Source organism: Pseudophryne corroboree, chromosome 1 (genome assembly GCF_028390025.1).
Source record: "Pseudophryne corroboree isolate aPseCor3 chromosome 1, aPseCor3.hap2, whole genome shotgun sequence".
Classification (NCBI taxonomy): Eukaryota; Metazoa; Chordata; class Amphibia; order Anura; family Myobatrachidae; genus Pseudophryne; species Pseudophryne corroboree.
Window position 1 is genome coordinate 797,831,124 of NC_086444.1, and position 25,729 is coordinate 797,856,852.

The 25,729-nt window shown below is 46.1% G+C and overlaps 1 protein-coding gene across 8 annotated transcripts in view; it reads left to right on the forward strand.

The window, feature by feature from the left end:
* The first annotated feature begins 1,628 nt into the window (after positions 1-1,628).
* The window catches only part of EGF (epidermal growth factor), a 230,742-nt gene continuing 206,641 nt past the window's right edge, over positions 1,629-25,729 (forward strand). For 2 of the 8 annotated variants that reach the window (XM_063918896.1, XM_063918887.1), the window contains exon 1: positions 1,629-2,180. In XM_063918896.1, the coding sequence (XP_063774966.1) occupies positions 2,051-2,180 (130 nt within the window). In that variant the 5' untranslated portion in view covers positions 1,629-2,050. The remainder of the gene's footprint in view (positions 2,181-25,729) is intronic. The other 6 variants (XM_063918864.1, XM_063918871.1, XM_063918837.1 and 3 more) reach the window with 4 other exon arrangements.

Sequence of the window (25,729 nt, forward strand, 5' to 3'; positions counted from 1 at the left end):
ACGGCATATATGTGATACTAGTTACCAGGCCGTCAAAATGACGGTACAACATAACAGTAATGTCAGCTGCAGCGGGTGTATGCACACCAACGAAGCAACACTTGAGTTGCTGTGTCGGGCGCTATATAATGGCCGCCGGTGCGCAAAACACTTGAATTTCCCCCATAGAGGTAATGAGCTGTGTTAGCCTTTTATTATATCGGATTACTGAACCATATCAGAATCAGAATCAGAATCAGCTTTATTGGCCAGGTATACTTGCGTATACTAGGAATTTGTCTTCGGTTTGCTATACAACAGCCAAGTAGGCAGAACCGGCCTTAACCAATGTGATGCCCTAGGCAAGATTTTGGCTGGTGCCCCCCTAGCACCGCCGCTAGATCTGCAGAAGATGCCTGGCATGAGTCAGCTGGCAGCTCTGCTAACGTCGGGCGCCTTTTGTTTATGAAAATGCATCACAATATATGCATTACTATGTGGCTGGGATGCACAAGCAGCTTCTGCTGATTAAAATGATATGCAATATGCCTATATTTTGTGTGTGACTGCGGCTGTAAATGCATACAAAATGCTACATTACAGTGATTTCCAGGAACACACTGCAAAGTAGCATTTCGTATGCAGATACGGCCGCAGTCACACACAGAATATAGGCATGCTGCATATCATTTTAATCAGCAGAAGCTGCTGGTGCCCCTAAGCATACAAAATGCCCTAGGCATTTTACTAGTTTGCCTATGCCTAAGGCCGGCTCTGCAAGTAGGTAACAGATAAGCAGGTGGGGGGGTAAGCAAAGTCACACAGATAGGTATACGGTAGGAACACAAGTGAGTTACATGTTCGTCTAGTCAGTCAATGTTCAGGAGTTCAGCAGGCGGACCGCTTGGGGAAAGAAACTTTTGAGGCTTCTGGTGGATCTGGCGGGGACAGCCCTGTAACGCCTGCCTGAAGGAAGCAAGTTAAACATGCTGTGGCCGGTCTTTTACTATCTTCATTGCCCGCTTTTATAATTTACATCATCTATTTTGGATCGATTAGTATAAGATATTTCACTTAAAACTGTTAATATAATATACATTAGCAAAATTGACATGACTTTTGATCCAATATCATATTATACTGAGAATTGCAAATATTACTGCTTTGCAGCCTGCTAGCCAAATTCTGAAGTGTCACTCGAGCTTAGTGCTTATCTGAACATCCAGACATCTGTTCTATCTACAACTTTTCTATGGCAGACGCTCTCCCATCTGGACAGTATGACTAACTTGTCGTCACTTTTAATCAACTCTGTTTAGTTCATGTGTTTAAAAAAAAATACCTGGAACTTTTTAATAAATCCTTCATCAAAGATGACTCAAGTGAGTTTCAAGAACTTCATTAAACACTAAGTGCTCCATAAGTAATATCAAACCTGTTAAAGATTGCTACCTTTATCAAATAAAACGACACAATACCCTCTTGGCATACCATCCGCACCGCATAACAGAATATGAAAGGAATTACAAGTGGTTGTGTGTTTGTTCTTAGTCTGCATTCTCTCATTCCCAGTATTGAAAATACCAAAGACGGGCTCCCCTCTGCTGGCACTAAGAAGGAGGGAGGTGTGGCAAGGAAACATTTTAAAGGAGGCAGTAATTGGGGAAGACAGAAGCTGGCATAGTACTGTACAGCATGAAGAGGAAGGTTATCACAAAACAATTTGCTCTGACACTGTGGAAGAAATTCTCCCAGACTGTAGTTGCTGAATGTGTTACATTCGTCACTAGGGTGCCTGGCATTTCGTACTTTGCTTCCAAAAGAAAAAATCAAGAAGCATAACTAATTAGAAGGGTTGTATACGGAGAGAGGTCGGAGTATTGTTGGAGTAAATAAAAAGACAGGCGGAAAACAAAAATCTGGGATTACTAAAAAAAAAAGGAAAGGGAAAAAAATGTTGCTGGATATGAAAGGCTGTGAGCAAGAGACAGGACACCCTTCATGCACAGAGCTACACAGGATGAAACACAAGTGACATGTAGCCTATGGACAGCAATCACAAGAAGAGATTATGTTCCTGATATTAACTGTTTTCTGGACACTATACTTTTTCACTAGTTTCTACAGCACCAAAGGAATAGGACAATGGGATTGTCAGGAAGGTTACCATCATATAGGTAACAACCTGTCTGCTTGTAACGGTGAGTAATGAAATGCTAAATGTAATTAGATAATAATGTCAGAAATAATACCAATATGTATTTCACTGCTTCCACATTAAGAAAATATTGTGGTCTCATTCTGTAATATTGCTCATTTTGAAAGTAGCCACTAAAGTCTGGGATATACTTTGTCTGGGATATGCTTTGCCTATAAACTATAGTCTGGGATATACTTTGCCTTTACAGTTTACCAATTAGGAGGGTAATTCAGAGATGAATGCAGATGGCTACATACACAGCCAAATCTGCATGGTAGATGCTAGAATCAAGTGGGCTAAAGGACCTATTCCGTCTGGGGGAGGAGTCACAACACTAGGGGGAGGAGCAAGGCCAGCGGGATAGTTCCTCTACTATCCACGCCACCAACTATTACCTTTAGTAATCAGGTGGCGAGCGGAGCGAGCTACCGAGCTCGAAGCGTGGCGAGCGAAGCGAGCCCGCGAGGGTACTTTTCGGGTACCCTGTTCGCCCGTAGCTCCTCCCCCTGGTGACGTGTCTTCTCCCCTAGATACGTCAGAAGGTCCCTTCTCCCACTCCGAAATAGAATCAACCAAATCTGCATTCATCTCTGCACATGCTGGGAGCCGCCCAGCACAGGGCAAGGTCGTCCAGCATGTGTGAGGCCGCCTCCCGATGCATCCGCAATCGGATCTAAGGTTGACCCCTGGAAGCGCAGCCTGGCTGCGCTGTCAGGAGGTCAGCGGGCATTTTCTTTTATTGGAGCAGCTGTGTGTGACGTCACGTAGCTACCCCGAAAAAGGTCCCGAACGGCCCACGTTCGCCCCACCCCCCCCAACACCCACTGCTGTCAATCACATTGTGGTCACATCCATCGGAGATGCGACCGCAATGTGTGTGTCCGCTCAGCCGTTGGACAAACTGCGTTGCGGCCCGCATTTGTCTGAGTTCAGGTATTTAAAAGTTCCCAAATATATTTTGTCTTATTAAGATTGCTTAACACAGGCTAAACTGCGTGATCGCAGAAGCTTAGTGATGTGTTGTATATAAATTCTGTGTGATCAATGATACATTTCTTGGATTATAAGGTTGTTATGTAGAGTGAGATTTATCTAAACTTATAGGCCCTACACACATGCCGATATCACTGCACGATATGAACGATCTCGTTCATTAATGAACGAGATAACGTTCATATCGTGCAGTGTGGAGTCACCAGCGATGAACAATGCACGGCCCCGCGCTCGTTCATTGCTGGTGACATGTCGGCTGTGCATGCAGGCCAATATGGACGAGATCGTCCATATTTGCCTGCACGTCTATGGAGCCGGGTGACGGTGGGGGTGAAGAAACTTCACTCCCCCCGTCACTGCCCCCCCGCTGCCGGGTCGCCCGTCGCCCGTATCGGCCGTCGGGCACCTCGGCGGCACATCGCCTAATGGTGGTCATTCCAAGTTGATCGCAGCAGGATTTTTGATAGCAATTGGGCAAAACCATGTGCACTGCAGGGGAGGCAGATATCACATGTGCAGAAATAGTTAGATTTGGGTGGGTTATTTTGTTTCTGTGCAGGGTAAATACTGGCTGCTTTATTTTTACACTGCAAATTAGACTGCAAATTTAACACACCACACCCAAATCTAACTCTCTCTGCAAATGTTATATCTGCCTCCCCTGCAGTGCACATGGTTTTGCCCAATTGCTATCAAAAATCCTGCTGCGATCAACTTGGAATTACCCCCCATGTGTAGGGTGCCTTAGAGAGAGATAAAGTACCAACCAATCATCTTCTGTCATTTTACAGGCAGTGTTTGAAAGGTTTAGCAGCTGATTGGTTGGTACTTTTCTCTCCCCAAGATTTGGTAAATCTCCCCCTTTTGTATCAGGTGTCTAAAATAATGTCATTTTCTTAATGTAAGAGATGCGGGCTCAGCATATCAGTCAGGTCACAATGCTATGCAAAACTATAATGCTCAGTTTAAGATCCAGTAAGTAACTTGGAATTGAAGTGATTTTTAAATGTTTGCTTCCTAGAAAGTCTCTGACACCAAACATACAATATTTGTTTATAGACCCCATAGTGATGCGTACACAGGGGCAGCTGGAGGGCACATTCTTTGTCAGGTTGTGATACAGAAAGGCCATGACACATGGCATTGAATGCTAGATTTAAAGGGGGTTAATCCCTTGTGGGCCAGTCCTTTGCCAGGTATTGCTGTGTCAGAGCTGTCTACAGAGAATGATTTAGGATGGAGCAGGCATTGCTCAGGAAATTAAACTGACATTGTGAGACTATTGTATTGTTTGAATGACAAGCTGTACGTGAGACATTGAGAGTAGACCACTGTAGTCCTCATCAGGAGTAGTTCATTTTTATTGTGCAACTGATACTGGCAGAGGCTAACGTTATATATACTGTATAGGAATATGAACGGAGATACAGAGACATGCTATAATATTCATAACCGCTTGCAATGTATGCAGTAAATATCTGTGCAGCAACGTGCTTTATTGGCAAGCCAACAATGGAAATATTTTATGATAGTGCACGTGTGTGTGTGTGTGTGTGTGTGTGTGTGTGTGTGTGTGTGTGTGTGTGTGTGTGTGTGTGTAGATATATTATATACTTGTAGATAACGATTTCCTGAATGTTACATGCTATGCTTGCAGGCAGCTCAATGTATTACTTTCTTTCTTAAACATATACTATTTACAACTAATTGCAATTGTCATATCTTTGTGCAGGTATTGCTGTCCTGTCTATAACATTGATGCGCCTATTTATTCAAATTAATTCTGTTCTTCATACACACAAAAACAGCTGTTGTTGCTTGTTTAAGACACAATTGAATATCATACAGGATGAAATCAGCAAAAAATTGAACTTCAAACTCCAAATAAAGCTGAGATAGATTCTAAGAGAATGTATCCCAGGTACCACAACAGGTTAGCATTTCATACTAAGCCTCAAGATGATGTGTAAAGGTGTGTACGCATGGTGAGATTTCTCCTTTTGATTTTGACTATATAGTCAAAACCGCAAGGAAAGTTAGTTCACATCTCAAGGCGTTGCGCACTCCCGCGGGGTCAGTATCGCAAGGCTGGATAGACTGTGCAGGCAAGTCAATCTTGACTATATAGTGTACTATCTAGTACAAAGTATAGTCAAAATTGGCACTTAGTCAAAATCGTACGTAGTCAAAATCGAAAGTACAAATAATCAAAATCTGTACTACAGTATCTGTGCTATGGGGGAGCTCAAGGAAAATCTCATAGTCAAAATCAGGCTTTGGTGCATACACACGGTGAGATTTGGGCTAACCCCGATTCTCACTATGCGACAAGGGCTAGGTCGGCATCGCAAGCACATAATGACTGTGCTTGCGATACTGACTATGGGGGTCATTCCGAGTTGATCGCTAGCTGAAAATGTTTGCTGTGCAGCGATGATGCAGAAAAACAGCACTTCTGCGCATGCGTATGCAGCGTAATGCGCACACGCGACATACTTTCACAACGGCCGATGTAGTTTTACACAAGGTCTAGCGAAGCTTTTCAGTCGCACTGCTGGCCGCAGAGTGATTGACATGAAGTGGGCGTTTCTGGGTGTCAACTGGCCGTTTTCAGGGAGTGTTCGAAAAAGCGCAGGCGTGCCAGGAAAAACGCAGGCGTGGCTGGGCGAACGCAGGGCATGTTTGTGATGTCAAAACAGGAACTGAACAGTCTGAAGTGATCGCAAGCGCTGAGTAGGTTCAGAGGTACTCAGAAACTGCACAAAAAAACTTTGTAGCCGCTCTGCGATCCTTTCGTTCGCACTTCTGCTAAGCTAAAATACACTCCCAGTGGGAGGCGGCATAGCGTTTCACAGCTACTAAAAACAGCTAGTGAGCGAACAACTCGGAATGACCCCCTATGTGTGATTTTGGCTAAGTGTCAATTTTGACTATCTTTTCTACGAGATAGTCAAAATTGACTTGCCTGCATAGTCTATCCGCGCATCGGCATCACATCGGGATCGCAAGGTGACTTTTCACCTTGAGTACTGCACTAACTTTTCTTACGATTTTGACTTTATAGTCAAAATCGTAACAAAATATCTCACCGTGTATACACACCACAATACCGTGTGTATGCACCTTAAGTGCCCCATACACTAGAGCGATTATGCCTGATTTCAGCCCAATTTGGCATTCGGCCCGATATATTGGGTGAAATCGGGCATTTTTGAGGTGTCTCCGGGCCGATCCGATGCGCGTTCCTCCAGATTGAATGTGCTGCACATTCACTCTGGTCTAACCTGGGGGCATGGCTGGGATCGCCCAGGATACATCGGATGCAAAAGGACAGCATCCGATGTATCCTGGGCGATCCTGACCCCCGGGAGGCTGCCGGGGTGATCGCCTGCGATCGCCTCCGACATGAGGTCGGACAAGAGTATGGAGCCCTTTAAGAGTGTTTTACTTGCCATAACTTTATTTACAGTTATTGAAACGTGGAACTGTCCAGCATAAGTTCATTGTATGAATCAGCATAACAGTATAACCAGGGTTAAGCAACGTTTTTCACTTTGACTGCCAAATTCTTGATATTCCAAATCAAAAAATTTTAAAAGTGCCACCCCCATTACAAACATTGGAGCCATGCAGTGCCCTCTTCACAAGCAGAATGGTGTGAAGCAGGACATTATCTTCGAGCTGTCCTTGCAATCGGACCAAATTTCTGAGTAGGTTAGTCATTAATATTAGGGATTGTTTCCCAACCAGACTCAAGACAGTTGGCAGAATCTGCTGGTCTTTCCTACCTGTTGTTGAAGGTTCACTATCTGTGACTGCTCTTGTCTTATGTCCACTTGGCGATTGTCTGGATCCTGGAACAAATGTGAAAAAGTTTGATAGGTACCTGAAACATGGATAGGCTGACAATAATCAAATATTCTTGCCCTCAACTAGCCCCAAAGTTCAACAAGCCCTAGGGTTCACATTTAGAAACAGGCTTAGCAGCTCTCCCAGTAAGTAATTAGTACTCATGGTTAACGAGATCAGTATGATTGACCACAGGGTGGGATGCCATCGGTCACAAAAAACAACGGAGGATTCCCAAAGTGTGAAATTCCGAATGATACTTACATTCGGGATGCCGGCTGTCGGGATTCCGGCGTCAGTCTCCTGGTCCTGTTGGGATTCTGCTGTTGGCATTTTGAAGGGTGTCTGGATTCCGGTATCGGTATTCCAACTACCGGGATCCAGACAGCCAGCATCTTAAACGCACCCCACGTTAACAAAGAAACCTATTTTTAACCAAACTGCTGTGACATTCAATAATCCCCAAATGCAGCCCCACATCAATTAATTAACCTCAAAGCACCCAAAAATAAATAGAAAGCCTCATCCAACCCACCTTAAATTATCTGTCATTACCATTAACTATTAGGTTATATTACCCCCACCCTCAAATAGATTACTCAAACCAATAAAGTAATATGTCCCACCAATTGAAAAATTAGCACCCACCATTAAGTTAATGTGCCTTCCTGTCCCTCCACACCATTTCCATTGAATCCGTCCCACACTTACCTTATTAGGCTGTCTACATGGGTCCCAACAGCTCAGCACAGTATCCAAGATGGTGTTCGCAGGTCAGGTGGTGCGCACTGTCCCAAAGATAGCAGCCAACTGGAGGCAAAAGGGGTGGGCGCACTCAGACAGTGCAGAAGTAAGGAACCAAACTCAGAAATGTGTTCTTCCTTTTGCCAGCAGATTTGGACTGTAGCATCTGGCAACCCAAGTTGATGGACACAGGGTGGTCATGCAGGGGAGAGAAACAGGACCGCTGCATCACTTCTAAGCATTATCATAACTCTAATTGCACAGTGCCTGTTTGGTAAGAGTGCTGCGGGTACTTACTCAGTTTTGCACTATTTATTGGTCTGCATCCAGAAAGTAGATCAATATATTCCCCACTATTGGAGATTTGTAATGGAATGTGAAAGATCTATTTATTTGTATACTTATAATTATATAGAGCCACTGCCTGGTCTGACTGTTACATTTTCACACACCAGCATACCCCCTGCATACCAGTGCTCGCAGACCCGCATAGTTGGTCCACAAGCAAATTACTAACTACATAGGTGGATGGATGGAGGTCAGGCCAGCTCAGCCCACATCTCCAATCAGCCATGAGGTCAGTATGTAAGCCTGAGGGGTGGACAGAAGAGGGAGGAGCTGAGTGTGTGCCTCTGTTTTACTGACTGCAATGAAGTGGACAGGGTCAAGGTACTCTAAAAGCTCACTCCTCCCTCCTCCATCCACATTCACAATGAAGATTACCAGTATGATAGGTGCCACTGATGTTTATCCCTAGCTTACCTCATGCAATCCAATGCCTTCAATATTTTCTGGTATATATACATATACAGGGCTGGATTAAGATCCACATGGGCCTGGTGCTGAAAATGATCAAGGGCCTATTGTGAGAAGTTAAGGAGGTGTGGCTAATGATGTGTGGGTGTGGCCAGTGACATATGGGCATGTACACTCCTTACACTATAATCCCCAATGTCTCCCAAAATAAATAAAAGTAGAAAAACAACATAACTTTGTGAGGAAATTAGAATTATAATTTAAATTCTTATCATTTATGGAAACCATGTGACTAACTGGGCAGTTTATCATCATCAGGCTGTCATGTTTATCTGTGGCCTGGAGCTGGAGCTCCATCCGCCCCATTGTTAATCTGGCCCTGTGTGTATGTATGTATATATATATATATATATATATATATATATATATATATATAAATAGGGTTCCCTGCACTCTCACAAACCACAGCCAGCTACTAGGGTGCCAATCAAAGTCAGAACCCCCTAAGGGGTATGACCAAAAGTACAATACAGTATTTTCCACAGCCGTGGAAAGAATAGCACTCTCTAGATTTTAATCAACCAAGTGAACGATTTAATGTAAAGGTCAATCTCACAGTTCCATAAGGCGATTTCCTCCTCCCACAGTTCCATAAGGCGATTTCCTCCTCCAACGTTTCGGTCCACGCCAGGACCTTTGTCAAGGAGTTAACAGCTCAGTCGGATGGGCAGCATAACATCACAGATCAACAGTGCAAAATAACTGGAACCAGAGATGCTGCCTCACCGGCCCCTGTTTTATACCAGCAGTAATTGGTCTTTTGGTCACGCCTCCCTCATTGTGAAAGAGCTGTGGAACGCACCCGTGGAGCGCAAATACGTCACTTCCGGTGTCCCCGGAAGTGTGTACGACAAGTATAATACGTAAGAGGCAAATAAAATCAAACTTATGCACATGTGAAACATTACTTTTATGGCCCAGAGATGGCCGCTGTGTATAGCGCTAGTACCATTGTGTTTCACTGCACACGGCGGGAGACCCCGGTATAAGCCGGAAGTGACGCGTATCCATGGTGACCAAGTGACGCCGGAGTGTCACAATGCGCATGCGCCGCGACGCTAACAGCACTGTGTCAGTCAACGGGGCAAGATTTACTCTGTACAGTGGGGGGGGAAAAAAACAGCTCAATAAGTGTACATATGCAGCGGTGCTTAAGTTATCAAACGGCCAAACAATCAGATTGTTTAAATAGATAATGGTAAATGATGGATGTTATGAAAAGATCCATCACTGTTTATCTCCAGCGTCATGAGTGATTGATACGATGTGGCATATGAACTGTTATAAGTGAGCATATAGGATTACATGGGCTGGTATATAGGGGCCGATGAGGTCACAAGGCAGGGGTCAATATACAGTGTGTAGGGAAAGAGGTATTTTCAAAACTAATCTACTGGACATAGATCAACAAGTACAAGCAGTATATGTTACATAGCAAAGAAAAAAACAAAACTTATTTCAAGAAGATGGACAACGGGTTATTTTCATTCATGCCCCTTGGGGCTATAGTGTCAAGTTTATATATCCATAAACTTTCCCTTTTCTTCAGTAATAGGGCATGGTCGCCCCCACGGGGCGGTGGTGGAATCCAGTCGATGAGCTTGGATCTCAAATCAGAGACTTGGTGTCTCAGTGTCATAAAGTGTCTGGCAACCGGTAGCACAGCAGTCCCAGAGGTGATAGCTTGGTGGATTGTGGTTCTATGATTCGCCATTCTGTCTCGGAACCGTCTGGTGGTCATTCCAACATAATATAGTCCGCATGGGCATGTTAGGATGTAATTTAGATGGTCCATAGAACAATGTAGTCTAAATTTAATGGTAATGGGTCTTCCTGAGTGGGGATGTGGAAATGTGGGGCCTGTTAGCATGCCCCTTCACGTGGTACAGCCCGTACACCTGTAACATCCTGGGCGCCTCTCATGGAGCCATGTTGTGGTAGTCGGTCCTTCGTTACCCGCCATCGGTCTCAGGAGAAGTTGCTTCAGGTTTGCTGCCTTCCGATAGGCCATCATCGGTGGAGGGCACTTCTTCAATTTAAGGTGATCGTCTGTAGTAAGGATGGGCCAATTCCGCCGGATCGCCCCCCTGACCTTATTAGAGTGATTGTCATATGTGGTTGTAAAGACCATCCTATCCAATGCAGGAGCATCTTGTGTACCACTACTGGAAGATTCAAATTTCTTCCTCGCCTTAGTCAGACACCGCAATACGTTTTTCCGCTCATAACCCCGTTCCAGGAATCTGGAAGTCATCTCCGTGAGTTGTAGTTCCATGTGATCCTTGTTGGAATTATTCCGCATAACCCTCAGGAATTGGGAAATCAGCAAATTGCTTTTGAGGGCTGGTGGGTGTTGGCTACTTGGGAGGAGTAGAGTATTTCGGTCTGTCGGCTTCCTGTAAAGACTTGTGTTTATTCGACCTCCTTCCAGGGTGATCGTGGTGTCCAAAAAGTTTATTGTCCGTGAGTCAATCACATGGGTGAATTTCACTGGGTTGTCAAGGCTGCTGAGCGAAGTGACCATCTGATTAAAGGAATCCATCGACCCTTTCCAAATCAGGAAGATGTCGTCTATGAATCTCTTGTAAGTGCCATACCGTGGTAGAATGTGTAGTTGCTCGTACTCTGCCATGAAAGTGTTGGCATAAGCTGGCGCCAAATTCGATCCCATCGCTGTCCCTTCACGCTGCAGGTAATACTTTCCTTGATAGGAGAAGTGGTTCTGTCTCAGGACCAGGTTTGCTAATTCAAGGAGAAAATCCACTGGTGGACCCATCGTGGGTAGTTCTTGTCAGGCTCTTGCCAATGCTTGTATACCTCGCTCATGGGGGATGATGGTGTATAGCGAGCAGACGTCCATCGTTGCCAGCAAGACCTCATCTAGGTTTTGGGGGAGGGCGAGCAGTTTCTGCAGGAAATCCGATGAGTCTCTGACGTAGCTATTCCCCTGTTGTACTATTGGCTGTAGAAAGGCATCTATATAGATGGCTAGTGGCTGGAGTAATGAGTTTCTGGCAGAGATGATGGGCCTACCTGGTGGGTGCATAAGAGTTTTATGAATTTTGGGGAGGGTGTACAGGATTGGGCAGACCGGATGTTCAACTGTAAGGAACTCGTGTGTGTTCTTATCAATGTGGTGTGCCCTGAGGCCGGTATCGAGTAGACGATCAACCATAAATTTAATCTCTGGGATTGGGTTATACTGTAGACAGGTGTACGTGGCTTCACCGGTTAACTGTCATACTATTTCAGCATTGTAGTCAACCCAATCCTGCACAACTACTGCACCCCCCTTGTCAGCAGGTCTAACCACAAGGCTAGTGTCCTGTTTCAAAGAGGTGAGCGCCCTACGTTCAGCACCAGAGAGATTATCAAAACGTTTAGTGGGTGATGGTATGCGTACATCATGCTCAATAAGGCGAGTGAAGGTCTTTATGCTTGGGTTAGAGGAGATTGGATCGAATGTTGAGGGTTTACGGAATTGTATGTTGTCTTTGCCTAGGCTAGATGCAAAATGCTCACGTAATCTAAGTTTACGCCCAAATCGGTAAATGTCAACCATGGTATCAAACTGTCGGTGAGGTGATGTCGGAACAAATGAGAGGCCCCTCGAGAGGAGTTTGGTAGTGGCTTCATCTAGTTTCTTCTTTGACAGGTTGAAGATTAAGTTTTGCTCTTCTCTCTGCACCTGCGCCATGTATCTCCCCTTCCTTGGGTGCGGTCTCCGTGGCCTGCTAATGGGGGGAGGTTGGGGGTAATGGTATGATCTAAAAAAGGCTGGGATGGCGGACGACTATCTGATAAGTCAGTATCAGATGCTGAGGCTGAGGAGCCTGTATCGTTGAAGTATGGTTGTCTACGCCCCTGACGGCGGGTCCTGTAGGGCCTCTGGGGTCTGTTTGATCTAGTATCACCAACCAGCCACCTATATACCATGTGGTTCTGGTAATCCGATGTAACCGTGGAGAGTTTACTACGTTTAAAGGTGGCAATTTCCTTTCTATAGGTGTCTAGTTGGGTCTGTAACTTGTCAATGAGGTTATTAATTTTGTCACTCTTAATGATGGCCAAATGTGCACTACCAAAAGCTTCTATTTGTGTTTTAATGTTCTTCAATTCGATACCAACCTCCTCAATGACCAAGAGCATAAGATCAAGGGAGCATTTATTCAGGACTCCACACCAGCGACTACAGAAGGTAGGGTTGTTCCTACCTAATGTGGGGATGTTGCTTACTCTAAATCCACGTGGTATCTGTTTTTTTCTATAATATTCTGAAAGGAACTGCCCATGTAGGGTCAGGTCAACCTCTCTCCTTTTAAGTCTAAGAAGTTGATGATAAAGATCTGTCGGTGTCTCAGCGGGTAGTGTACTGAAATCTAACTGTTCAAATAGGACTTTGTCTGCATCATCGTCTGTGAGGGAAATAACACCATGTCCGAACTTGGAAGCTAATCAGGGCTGGACCTGGCTAGTACCCGTAGGGAGACCATGGTGAATACCAGGTACGGTAAGTATCTGTATGAATTATATTACTTTACTGTCTGGGCATAGGCAGTGTGATGGCACAGAGCCAATTGGGATTCCTTGATGACAATCTGTTAGCACAAGCCGAACATGGTGTTAAGAGATGTAATTCAACTCACCCAATTTATTGTCTAAAGGCCTTTTTTAGTCCACTTTTTATCTCAATTTTATTGTGTATAATAAATGTATGAAATTAGTTTTTATCAAAATATTCTGCTCATTATTTGAGACTCAGCCGGCGCCAGTACACTTGTATTGCTTTTTGGGTATTCTATATAAGGAGCCGCGCGTCGCCGCCATTTTTCACTCGTGCATTGGAGATGATCGTGAGAGGACGTGGCTGGCGTCCTCTCAGTTTCTATGTTCAGTGGGCTGCAAATATCTGTGCTCAGTGTGCTGCAAATATCTGTGCTCAGTGTGCTGCAAATATCTGTGATCAGTGTGCTGCAAGTGCAAATATCTACGTTCTCTGCCTGAAAAACGCTCCATATCTGTGCTCAGTGTGCTGCAAATATCTGTGCTCAGTGTGCTAATTGCTTTATTGTGGGGACTGGGGACCAGCAGTATTATATAGTAGGAGGACAGTGCAGAGTTTTGCTGACCAGTGACCACCAGTATTATACGTTCTCTGCCTGAAAAACGCTCCATATCTGTGCTGCAGTGTAGTATATAGTAGGAGGACAGTGCAGAATTTTGCTGACCACCAGTATAACTATATATATAGCAGTACGGTACAGTAGTCCACTGCTCTACCTACCTCTGTGTCATCAAGTATACTATCCATCCATACCTGTGGTGTATTTCAGTTTTGCACAGTTTGCTGACCACCAGTATATAATATATAGCATTACGGTACAGTAGTCCACTGCTCTACCTCAGTGTCGTCAAGTATACTATCCCATCCATACCTGTAGTGCATTTCAGTTTTGCACAGTTTGCTGACCACCAGTTTATAATATATAGCAGTACGGTACAGTAGGCCACTGCTCTACCTACCTCTGTGTAGTCAAGTATACTATCCATCCATACCTGTGGTGCATTTCAGTTTTGCACAGTTTGCTGACCACCAGTATATATAATATATAGCAGTACGGTACAGTAGGCCACTGCTCTACCTACCTCTGTGTCGTCAAGTATACTATCCATCCATACCTGTGGTGCATTTCAGTTTTGCACAGTTTGCTGACCACCAGTATATAATATATAGCAGTACGGTACAGTAGGCCACTGCTCTACCTACCTCTGTGTCGTCAAGTATACTATCCATCCATACCTGTGGTGCATTTCAGTTTTGCACAGTTTGCTGACCACCAGTATATATAATATATAGCAGTACGGTACAGTAGGCCACTGCTCTACCTACCTCTGTGTCGTCAAGTATACTATCCATCCATACCTGTGGTGCATTTCAGTTTTGCACAGTTTGCTGACCACCAGTATATATAATATATAGCAGTACGGTACAGTAGGCCACTGCTCTACCTACCTCTGTGTCGTCAAGTATACTATCCATCCATACCTGTGGTGCATTTCAGTTTTGCACAGTTTGCTGACCACCAGTATATAATATATAGCAGTACGGTACAGTAGGCCACTGCTCTACCTACCTCTGTGTCGTCAAGTATACTATCCATCCATACCTGTGGTGCATTTCAGTTTTGCACAGTTTGCTGACCACCACTATATATAATATATAGCAGTACGGTACAGTAGGCCACTGCTCTACCTACCTCTGTGTCGTCAAGTATACTATCCATCCATACCTGTGGTGCATTTCAGTTTTGCACAGTTTGCTGACCACCAGTATATAATATATAGCAGTACGGTACAGTAGGCCACTGCTCTACCTACCTCTGTGTCGTCAAGTATACTATCCATCCATACCTGTGGTGCATTTCAGTTTTGCACAGTTTGCTGACCACCAGTATATAATATATATAGCAGTACGGTACAGTAGGCCACTGCTCTACCTACCTCTGTGTCGTCAAGTATACTATCCATCCATACCTGTGGTGCATTTCAGTTTTGCACAGTTTGCTGACCACCAGTATATAATATATAGCAGTACGGTACAGTAGGCCACTGCTCTACCTACCTCTGTGTCGTCAAGTATACTATCCATCCATACCTGTGGTGCATTTCAGTTTTGCACAGTTTGCTGACCACCAGTATATAATATATAGCAGTACGGTACAGTAGGCCACTGCTCTACCTACCTATGTGTCGTCAAGTATACTATCCATCCATACCTGTGGTGCATTTCAGTTTTGCACAGTTTGCTGACCACCAGTATATAATATATAGCAGTACGGTACAGTAGGCCACTGCTCTACCTACCTCTGTGTCGTCAAGTATACTATCCATCCATACCTGTGGTGCATTTCAGTTTTGCACAGTTTGCTGACCACCAGTATATAATATATAGCAGTACGGTACAGTAGGCCACTGCTCTACCTACCTATGTGTCGTCAAGTATACTATCCATCCATACCTGTGGTGCATTTCAGTTTTGCACAGTTTGCTGACCACCAGTATATAATATATAGCAGTACGGTACAGTAGGCCACTGTTCTACCTACCTCTGTGTCGTCAAGAGTACTATCCATCCATACCTGTGGTGCATTTCAGTTTTGCACAGTTTGCTGACCACCAGTATATAATATATAGCAGTACGGTACAGTAGGCCACTGCTCTACCTACCTCTGTGTCGTCAAGTATACTATCCATCCATACCTGTGGTGCATTTCAGTTTTGCACAGTTTGCTGACCACCAGTATATAATATATAGCAGTACGGTACAGTAGGCCACTGCTCTACCTACCTCTGTGTCGTCAAGTATACTATCCATCCATACCTGTGGTGCATTTCAGTTTTGCACAGTTTGCTGACCACCAGTATATAATATATAGCAGTACGGTAGAGTAGGCCACTGCTCTACCTACCTCTGTGTCATCAAGTATACTATCCATCCATACCTGTGGTGCATTTCAGTTTTGCACAGTTTGCTCACAACCAGTATATATAATATATAGCAGTACGTTACAGATGGCCACTGCTCTACCTACCTCTGTGTCGTCAAGTATACTATCCATCCATACCTGTGGTGCATTTCAGTTTTGCACAGTTTGCTGACCACCAGTATATAATATATAGCAGTACGGTACAGAAGGCCACTGCTCTATCTACCTCTGTGTCGTCAAGTATACTATCCATCCGTACCTGTGGTGCATTTCAGTTTTGCACAGTTTGCTGACCACCAGCATATAATATATAGCAGTACGGTACAGTAGGCCACTGCTCTACCTACCTCTGTGTCGTCAAGTATACTATCCATCCATACCTGTGGTGCATTTCATTTTTTGTGCGCAGTATATATAGTAGTAGGCCATTGCTATTGATAAATATATTACTTTCATATAATTCCACACATTAAAAAATGGAGAACAAAAATGTGGAGGGTAAAATAGGGAAAGATCAAGATCCACTTCCACCTCATGCTGAAGCTGCTGCCACTAGTCATGGCCGAGACGATGAAATGCCATCAACGTCGTCTGCCAAGGCCGATGCCCAATGTCATAGTAGAGAGCATGTAAAATACAAAAAACAAAAGTTCAGTAAAATGACCCAAAAATCTAAATTAAAATTGTCTGAGGAGAAGCGTAAACTTGCCAATATGCCATTTACGACACGGAGTGGCAAGGAACGGCTGAGGCCCTCTCCAATGTTCCTCATTACTAGTGGGTCAGCTTCACATGAGGATGGAAGCACTCATCCTCCTGCTAGAAAACTTAAAAGACTTAAGATGGCAAAAGCACAGCAAAGAACTGTGCGTTCTTCTAAATCCCAAATCCCCAAGGAGAGTCCAATTGTGTCGGTTGCGATGCCTGACCTTCCCAACACTGGACGGGAAGAGGTGGCGCCTTCCACCATTTGCACGGCCCCTGCAAGTGCTGGAAGGAGCACCCGCAGTCCAGTTCCTGATTGTCAAATTGAAGATGTCACTGTTGAAGTACACCAGGATGAGGATATGGGTGTTGCTGGTGCTGGGGAGGAAATTGACAAGGAGGATTCTGATGGTGAGGTGGTTTGTTTAAGTCAGGCACCCGGGGAGACACCTGTTGTCCGTGGGACGAATATGGCCATTGACATGCCTGGTCAAAATACAAAAAAAATCAGCTCTTCGGTGTGGAATTATTTCAACACAAATGCGGACAACAGGTGTCAAGCCGTGTGTTGCCTTTGTCAAGCTGTAATAAGTAGGGGTAAGGACGTTAACCACCTCGGAACATCCTCCCTTATACGTCACCTGCAGCGCATTCATCATAAGTCAGTGACAAGTTCAAAAACTTTGGGTGACAGCGGAAGCAGTCCACTGCCAACTGTCACGATCCGGGTATCTGGACGCCATTTCTTACCCATCAGATGCCTCCTAAGGCTGGCTCAGCGCTCCAGGACCGGATCCCATCTGTTATCCTGATGTGTACATTCCTGTATCCTCTCCTGTCACTCTGGGACGCTGTCACAGTAAACGCCATATTACACCTGGCATGGCGTCTCCCGCGGCCTCCGCCGCCGTCCCTGAACTTCTGCATGCAGAGTGTCTGAGTGGCGATTACGTCAGCCGCGGCCTCCGCTATGTCCGCATGGTTGGATGTGTATCTGTCAGCCTGGCGCCTCCTGTCTCCGGTGGCCGGCGCCGCCATTACTGTTTTCATTACCACATGGATTACAAACCAAACTTCCCTCCAAGTGTCTGCATGGGCGCAGCCATCTTGGATTCTGTCAGCTGATCATTTCCACCAATCTGTTCTCAGTATTGATAATCTGCATAATTGCCTAGCCAATCCCTTCCTTGCTGCAGGTATAAATACACTGTGCCTGAGCAAGGAAGGCGTCAGTGCTTTGGTTGTCAAACCTAGTTCCTGTTTGTCTCTCTCCTGTGATTGTCTTCCAGGTTCCAGCTCCTGTCTCAAGACTTCCACCATAGAGACCCGCACCAGCATTCCACCTGCGGTGTAGCCTGACTCTCCAATCCATTGTGGATTCATCTGTTTCCAGCTACAACATTACCTGCTTCCAGCTCAGCTTTCAGCAGAGTACAGCTTCCCTTAAAGGGCCGGTGTCCTTTCTACACTTTACCACTCTCCACCGGTATTATTATTTCTCCGCTCTCAAGTTCTACATTTCAGTTCATATTTCATCGCTCCCAAGTTCATCTATTATTTAACTGGTTCCAGCCAGTATCCACTCCGTGCTAACAACAGTCTGGTTCCAGCCAGTATCCACAGCAGCTGTTTTACCTTCAGCAACCCAGCTTTTCCTGGAACACCAGCTGGCACAATCCTGGGTTATCTCCATTGCTACAGTCGGGCCTGGTAAGGACTTTCCATCTAGAAGATCATAAGAACTATCTCACACTACCAGTGCCCTGTGGCTCCTGCCATCCTGTAGTACCCAGGAACTGTATTTATTCTTTGCTGACTTTTACGTTTTCTTTTACTGCTGCTGTGTTGCGGAGTTGTCATAATAAACATCATTGACTTTTATCCAAGTTGTCGTGGTCACGCCTTCGGGCAGTTATTATTCATGTTACTTACATGTCCAGGGGTCTGATACAACCTCCCAGGTTCCGGTACATCTCAGCCCCTACAACTGAGGCTGCCTCCCGTCAGCTCAGGCCCTCAGTTGTGACAGTAAGCACTGACGCAATGAATCCAGCCGGAGACCAGGATCAAGCGGCCAGGCCGATGCAAGAACTGGCAGCCCGACTAGAACATCAGGAGGCTGCACAGGGCCACATCATCCGCTGTCTCCAGGATCTCTCTACTCGGCTGGATGGGATTCAGACAACTCTCCGTGGATCAGGCGCGTCTGGTGCGTCAACCACAGTGACTCCAGCTATAACCCCACCCACCTTACCCATTTCTGCTCCACGTCTTCATCTTCCAACGCCAGCAAAATTTGACGGATCTCCAAGATTCTGCAGGGGATTTCTCAACCAGTGTGAGATTCAGTTTGAGCTACAACCTGGCAATTTTCCCAGTGACCGTACAAAAATTGCCTACATTATTTCTCTTCTCAGTGGCTCAGCCCTTGATTGGGCATCACCGTTATGGGAGAGGTCCGACACCCTGCTATCTTCCTACACTGCCTTCGTGTCAACATTCAGGCGCATCTTCGACGAGCCAGGCCGGGTAACCTCAGCTTCATCCGAGATTCTCCGTTTACGCCAGGGGTCACGTACTGTAGGACAATATCTGATACAGTTCCAGATCCTGGCATCCGAACTGGCATGGAACGACGAGGCCCTGTATGCTGCATTCTGGCATGGCTTATCTGAGCGTATTAAAGATGAGTTAGCTACCAGAGACTTACCTTCTAAGTTAGATGAGCTAATCTCACTCTGCACGAAAGTTGATTTACGTTTCAGAGAGAGAGCAACTGAGCGTGGAAGATCATCTGCTCCAAAATCTTCTGCTCCTCCTCCTCGTCAACTGTCACCATCTAAAGATGAGACCATGCAACTTGGCCGTTCCCGTTTAACTCCTGCTGAGCGCCGAAGACGTCTCTCCGAGTTTCTCTGTCTCTATTGTGCAGCTCCGTCTCACACCATTAATGCCTGTCCCAAACGTCCGGGAAACTCCAAATCCTAGCTCGCCAAGGAGAGGGCCGGCTAGGAGTAATGATCTCCTCTCCATCTCCTCAAGATTGTAATCTCCCAGTCTCGCTTCAAGTTGCTCAACGTTATCGGAACGTCATTGCCCTCCTTGATTCCGGAGCAGCTTGGAACTTTATTACCGAAGCCTATGTTAAACGGTGGTCCCTACCCACCGAGAGACTTCCTTCGTCCATTTCTTTAACTGCCGTGGATGGCAGCAAAATTTTTGATGCAGTTATTTCTTTAAGGACTCTACCAGTTCGTCTGAGAGTGGGAGTTCTTCATTCCGAACTTATTTCTTTTTTAGTGATTCCAAGAGCCACACATCCTGTGGTCCTGGGCCTTCCATGGCTCCGTCTTCACAATCCTACAATTGATTGGACGACTACGCAAATCCTGGCATGGGGTTCCTCCTGTGCTGAGACATGTTTGTTTAAAGTATTGCCTGTCTGTTCTTCCTCCCCCAGGTCGTCTGATGTTCCACCTCCTCCATATCAAGATTTCACGGATGTGTTCAGTAAAGCTTCTGCTGATATCCTTCCTCCTCATAGAGAATGGGACTGTCCGATTGATCTCGTTCCAGGGAAGGTTCCACCTCGAGGCCGAACTTATCCGTTGTCTCTGCCTGAGACGCATTCTATGGAGGAATATATTAAAGAGAACCTAGCAAAGGGGTTCATTCGACCTTCTTCTTCTCCAGCCGGCGCAGGCTTCTTTTTTGTAAAAAAGAAAGATGGTGGTCTGCGGCCGTGCATCGACTACAGAGGTTTGAACGACATTACCATCAAGAACCGTTATCCTTTACCCCTGATTACTGAGCTCTTTGACAGAGTTAGCGGAGCTACCATCTTTACAAAGCTGGACTTGCGAGGTGCATACAATCTCATCCGGATCCGTGAGGGTGACGAGTGGAAGACCGCCTTTAACACCCGTGACGGACATTATGAGTACCTCGTCATGCCCTTCGGATTGAGCAATGCTCCAGCTGTCTTCCAGCATTTTGTCAATGAGATCTTCAGAGACATTCTATACCGTCATGTCGTGGTCTATCTAGACGATATCCTCATTTTTGCCAACGATTTAGAGGAACATCGTTTTTGGGTTAAAGAGGTTCTGTCCCGTCTCCGTGTCAATCATCTCTATTGCAAATTAGAAAAATGCGTCTTTGAAGTCAAGTCCATTCCGTTTCTAGGGTACATTGTGTCCGGTTCCGGACTAGAGATGGATCCTGAGAAACTACAAGCAATCCAAAATTGGCCGGTACCCTTAACCCTCAAAGGGGTCCAGAGGTTCTTAGGGTTCGCCAACTATTACCGAAAGTTTATACGAGACTTTTCCACCATTGTGGCGCCTATTACTGCTTTCACTAAGAAGGGTGCTAACCCGTCCAAGTGGTCTGAAGAAGCCATGCAAGCATTTCATCTTTTAAAACAAAGGTTCATCTCTGCGCCTGTTCTGAAACAGCCTGACATCGACTCTCCTTTCATCTTAGAGGTGGATGCCTCCTCCGTTGGAGTAGGAGCGGTGTTATCTCAGAGGGCTAAAGATGGCCATTTACACCCTTGCAGTTTCTTCTCCCGGAAGTTCTCCCCAGCTGAGCGCAACTATGCCATTGGCGACCAGGAGTTGCTAGCCATCAAGCTCGCTCTAGAATAGTGGAGGTATCTGTTGGAGGGAGCTTCTCATTCAATCACCATACTTACAGACCACAAGAACCTTTTATACCTGAAGGGCGCACAATGTCTCAACCCTCGTCAGGCCAGATGGGCACTTTTCTTTTCCAGGTTCGACTTTAAACTCCAGTTCTGTCCGGGCTCTCAGAATCGCAAGGCCGATGCCCTTTCCCGCTCATGGGAGCAAGAAAATGAGTCAGAGTCTTCAGACAAGCATCCTATTATAAATCCGTTGGCATTCTCCACGGTAGGGATGGACTCTACGCCCCCATCAGGGAAAAGTTTTGTGAAGCCGATGCTAAGGAAGAAGCTCATGCATTGGGCCCATGCTTCCCGTTTTGCCGGACATACAGGTATCCAAAAAACCCTGGAGTTTATCTCTAGGTCCTATTGGTGGCCAACTCTGAAAAAGGACGTCTTGGAGTTTATTGCATCTTGCCCAAAGTGTGCCCAACATAAAGTATCCCGCCAGTCGCCTGCGGGGCAACTGGTTCCACTATCCGTTCCCCGTCGACCATGGACCCACTTGTCGATGGATTTCATTACAGACTTACCCATGTGCAACAAGTTCAATACCATCTGGGTGGTAGTTGACCGGTTCACCAAGATGGCACACTTCATTCCTCTCACCGGTCTTCCGTCAGCTTCCAAGTTGGCTCACGTATTCATACAAGAGATCTTCCGACTCCACGGTCTTCCTGAAGAAATTATCTCAGATCGAGGAGTTCAATTCACAGCCAAATTCTGGCGAAGTTTATGTCAAGTCCTCCAAGTCAAGCTAAAGTTTTCCACGGCTTACCATCCTCAGACCAATGGTCAAACCGAGAGGGTGAATCAGGACTTGGAGGCCTTCCTCCGCATCTATGTGTCCTCCTCTCAAGATGACTGGGTTCAATTACTTCCCTGGGCCGAGTTCTGTCATAACAACCAGTATCATTCTTCATCTGCTTCAACACCATTCTTCACTAACTTTGGATTCCACCCTAAAGTCCCTGAGTTCCAACCGCTTCCAGCAACTTCTGTTCCCGCAGTGGATATCACCTTGCATCAGTTTGCCAATATCTGGAAGAGCGTACGATCAGCTCTGCTCAAGGCATCGTTCAGGTACAAGAAGTTTGCGGATAAGAAGCGTCGAGCAGTTCCTGCTCTCAAGGTGGGTGATCGGGTATGGTTATCCACGAAGAATTTGAGGTTAAGAGTTCCCAGTATGAAGTTTGCACCTCGCTATATCGGTCCTTTCAAGATTGAACAAGTCATCAATCCTGTTGCTTACAGACTCCAGTTGCCTCCCTTCTTAAAAATACCCAGGACATTCCATGTTTCCCTGTTGAAACCGCTGATCTTGAATCGGTTTCATTCCTCACTTCCTCCAACTCCGAAAGTCCAAACTCAACGAGGCGTTGAGTATGAAGTGGCCAAGATCCTGGACTCACGTCACCGTTACGGTCAACTACAATATCTTATTGACTGGAAGGGTTATGGTCCTGAGGAACGTTCATGGACCAATGCTTCTGATGTCCATGCTCCTGCCTTGGTCCGGAGATTCCATTCCAAGTTTCCTCAAAAGCCAAAGAAGTGTCCTGGGGCCACTCCTAAAGGGGGGGGTGCTGTCACGATCCGGGTATCTGGACGCCATTTCTTACCCATCAGATGCCTCCTAAGGCTGGCTCAGCGCTCCAGGACCGGATCCCATCTGTTATCCTGATGTGTACATTCCTGTATCCTCTCCTGTCACTCTGGGACGCTGTCACAGTAAACGCCATATTACACCTGGCATGGCGTCTCCCGCGGCCTCCGCCGCCGTCCCTGAACTTCTGCATGCAGAGTGTCTGAGTGGCGATTACGTCAGCCGCGGCCTCCGCTGTGTCCGCATGGTTGGATGTGCATCTGTCAGCCTGGCGCCTCCTGTCTCCGGTGGCCGGCGCCGCCATTACTGTTTTCATTACCACATGGATTACAAACCAAACTTCCCTCCAAGTGTCTGCATGGGCGCAGCCATCTTGGATTCTGTCAGCTGATCATTTCCACCAATCTGTTCTCAGTATTGATAATCTGCATAATTGCCTAGCCAATCCCTTCCTTGCTGCAGGTATAAATACACTGTGCCTGAGCAAGGAAGGCGTCAGTGCTTTGGTTGTCAAACCTAGTTCCTGTTTGTCTCTCTCCTGTGATTGTCTTCCAGGTTCCAGCTCCTGTCTCAAGACTTCCACCATAGAGACCCGCACCAGCATTCCACCTGCGGTGTAGCCTGACTCTCCAATCCATTGTGGATTCATCTGTTTCCAGCTACAACATTACCTGCTTCCAGCTCAGCTTTCAGCAGAGTACAGCTTCCCTTAAAGGGCCGGTGTCCTTTCTACACTTTACCACTCTCCACCGGTATTATTATTTCTCCGCTCTCAAGTTCTACATTTCAGTTCATATTTCATCGCTCCCAAGTTCATCTATTATTTAACTGGTTCCAGCCAGTATCCACTCCGTGCTAACAACAGTCTGGTTCCAGCCAGTATCCACAGCAGCTGTTTTACCTTCAGCAACCCAGCTTTTCCTGGAACACCAGCTGGCACAATCCTGGGTTATCTCCATTGCTACAGTCGGGCCTGGTAAGGACTTTCCATCTAGAAGATCATAAGAACTATCTCACACTACCAGTGCCCTGTGGCTCCTGCCATCCTGTAGTACCCAGGAACTGTATTTATTCTTTGCTGACTTTTACGTTTTCTTTTACTGCTGCTGTGTTGCGGAGTTGTCATAATAAACATCATTGACTTTTATCCAAGTTGTCGTGGTCACGCCTTCGGGCAGTTATTATTCATGTTACTTACATGTCCAGGGGTCTGATACAACCTCCCAGGTTCCGGTACATCTCAGCCCCTACAACTGAGGCTGCCTCCCGTCAGCTCAGGCCCTCAGTTGTGACAGTAAGCACTGACGCAATGAATCCAGCCGGAGACCAGGATCAAGCGGCCAGGCCGATGCAAGAACTGGCAGCCCGACTAGAACATCAGGAGGCTGCACAGGGCCACATCATCCGCTGTCTCCAGGATCTCTCTACTCGGCTGGATGGGATTCAGACAACTCTCCGTGGATCAGGCGCGTCTGGTGCGTCAACCACAGTGACTCCAGCTATAACCCCACCCACCTTACCCATTTCTGCTCCACGTCTTCATCTTCCAACGCCAGCAAAATTTGACGGATCTCCAAGATTCTGCAGGGGATTTCTCAACCAGTGTGAGATTCAGTTTGAGCTACAACCTGGCAATTTTCCCAGTGACCGTACAAAAATTGCCTACATTATTTCTCTTCTCAGTGGCTCAGCCCTTGATTGGGCATCACCGTTATGGGAGAGGTCCGACACCCTGCTATCTTCCTACACTGCCTTCGTGTCAACATTCAGGCGCATCTTCGACGAGCCAGGCCGGGTAACCTCAGCTTCATCCGAGATTCTCCGTTTACGCCAGGGGTCACGTACTGTAGGACAATATCTGATACAGTTCCAGATCCTGGCATCCGAACTGGCATGGAACGACGAGGCCCTGTATGCTGCATTCTGGCATGGCTTATCTGAGCGTATTAAAGATGAGTTAGCTACCAGAGACTTACCTTCTAAGTTAGATGAGCTAATCTCACTCTGCACGAAAGTTGATTTACGTTTCAGAGAGAGAGCAACTGAGCGTGGAAGATCATCTGCTCCAAAATCTTCTGCTCCTCCTCCTCGTCAACTGTCACCATCTAAAGATGAGACCATGCAACTTGGCCGTTCCCGTTTAACTCCTGCTGAGCGCCGAAGACGTATCTCCGAGTTTCTCTGTCTCTATTGTGCAGCTCCGTCTCACACCATTAATGCCTGTCCCAAACGTCCGGGAAACTCCAAATCCTAGCTCGCCAAGGAGAGGGCCGGCTAGGAGTAATGATCTCCTCTCCATCTCCTCAAGATTGTAATCTCCCAGTCTCGCTTCAAGTTGCTCAACGTTATCGGAACGTCATTGCCCTCCTTGATTCCGGAGCAGCTTGGAACTTTATTACCGAAGCCTATGTTAAACGGTGGTCCCTACCCACCGAGAGACTTCCTTCGTCCATTTCTTTAACTGCCGTGGATGGCAGCAAAATTTTTGATGCAGTTATTTCTTTAAGGACTCTACCAGTTCGTCTGAGAGTGGGAGTTCTTCATTCCGAACTTATTTCTTTTTTAGTGATTCCAAGAGCCACACATCCTGTGGTCCTGGGCCTTCCATGGCTCCGTCTTCACAATCCTACAATTGATTGGACGACTACGCAAATCCTGGCATG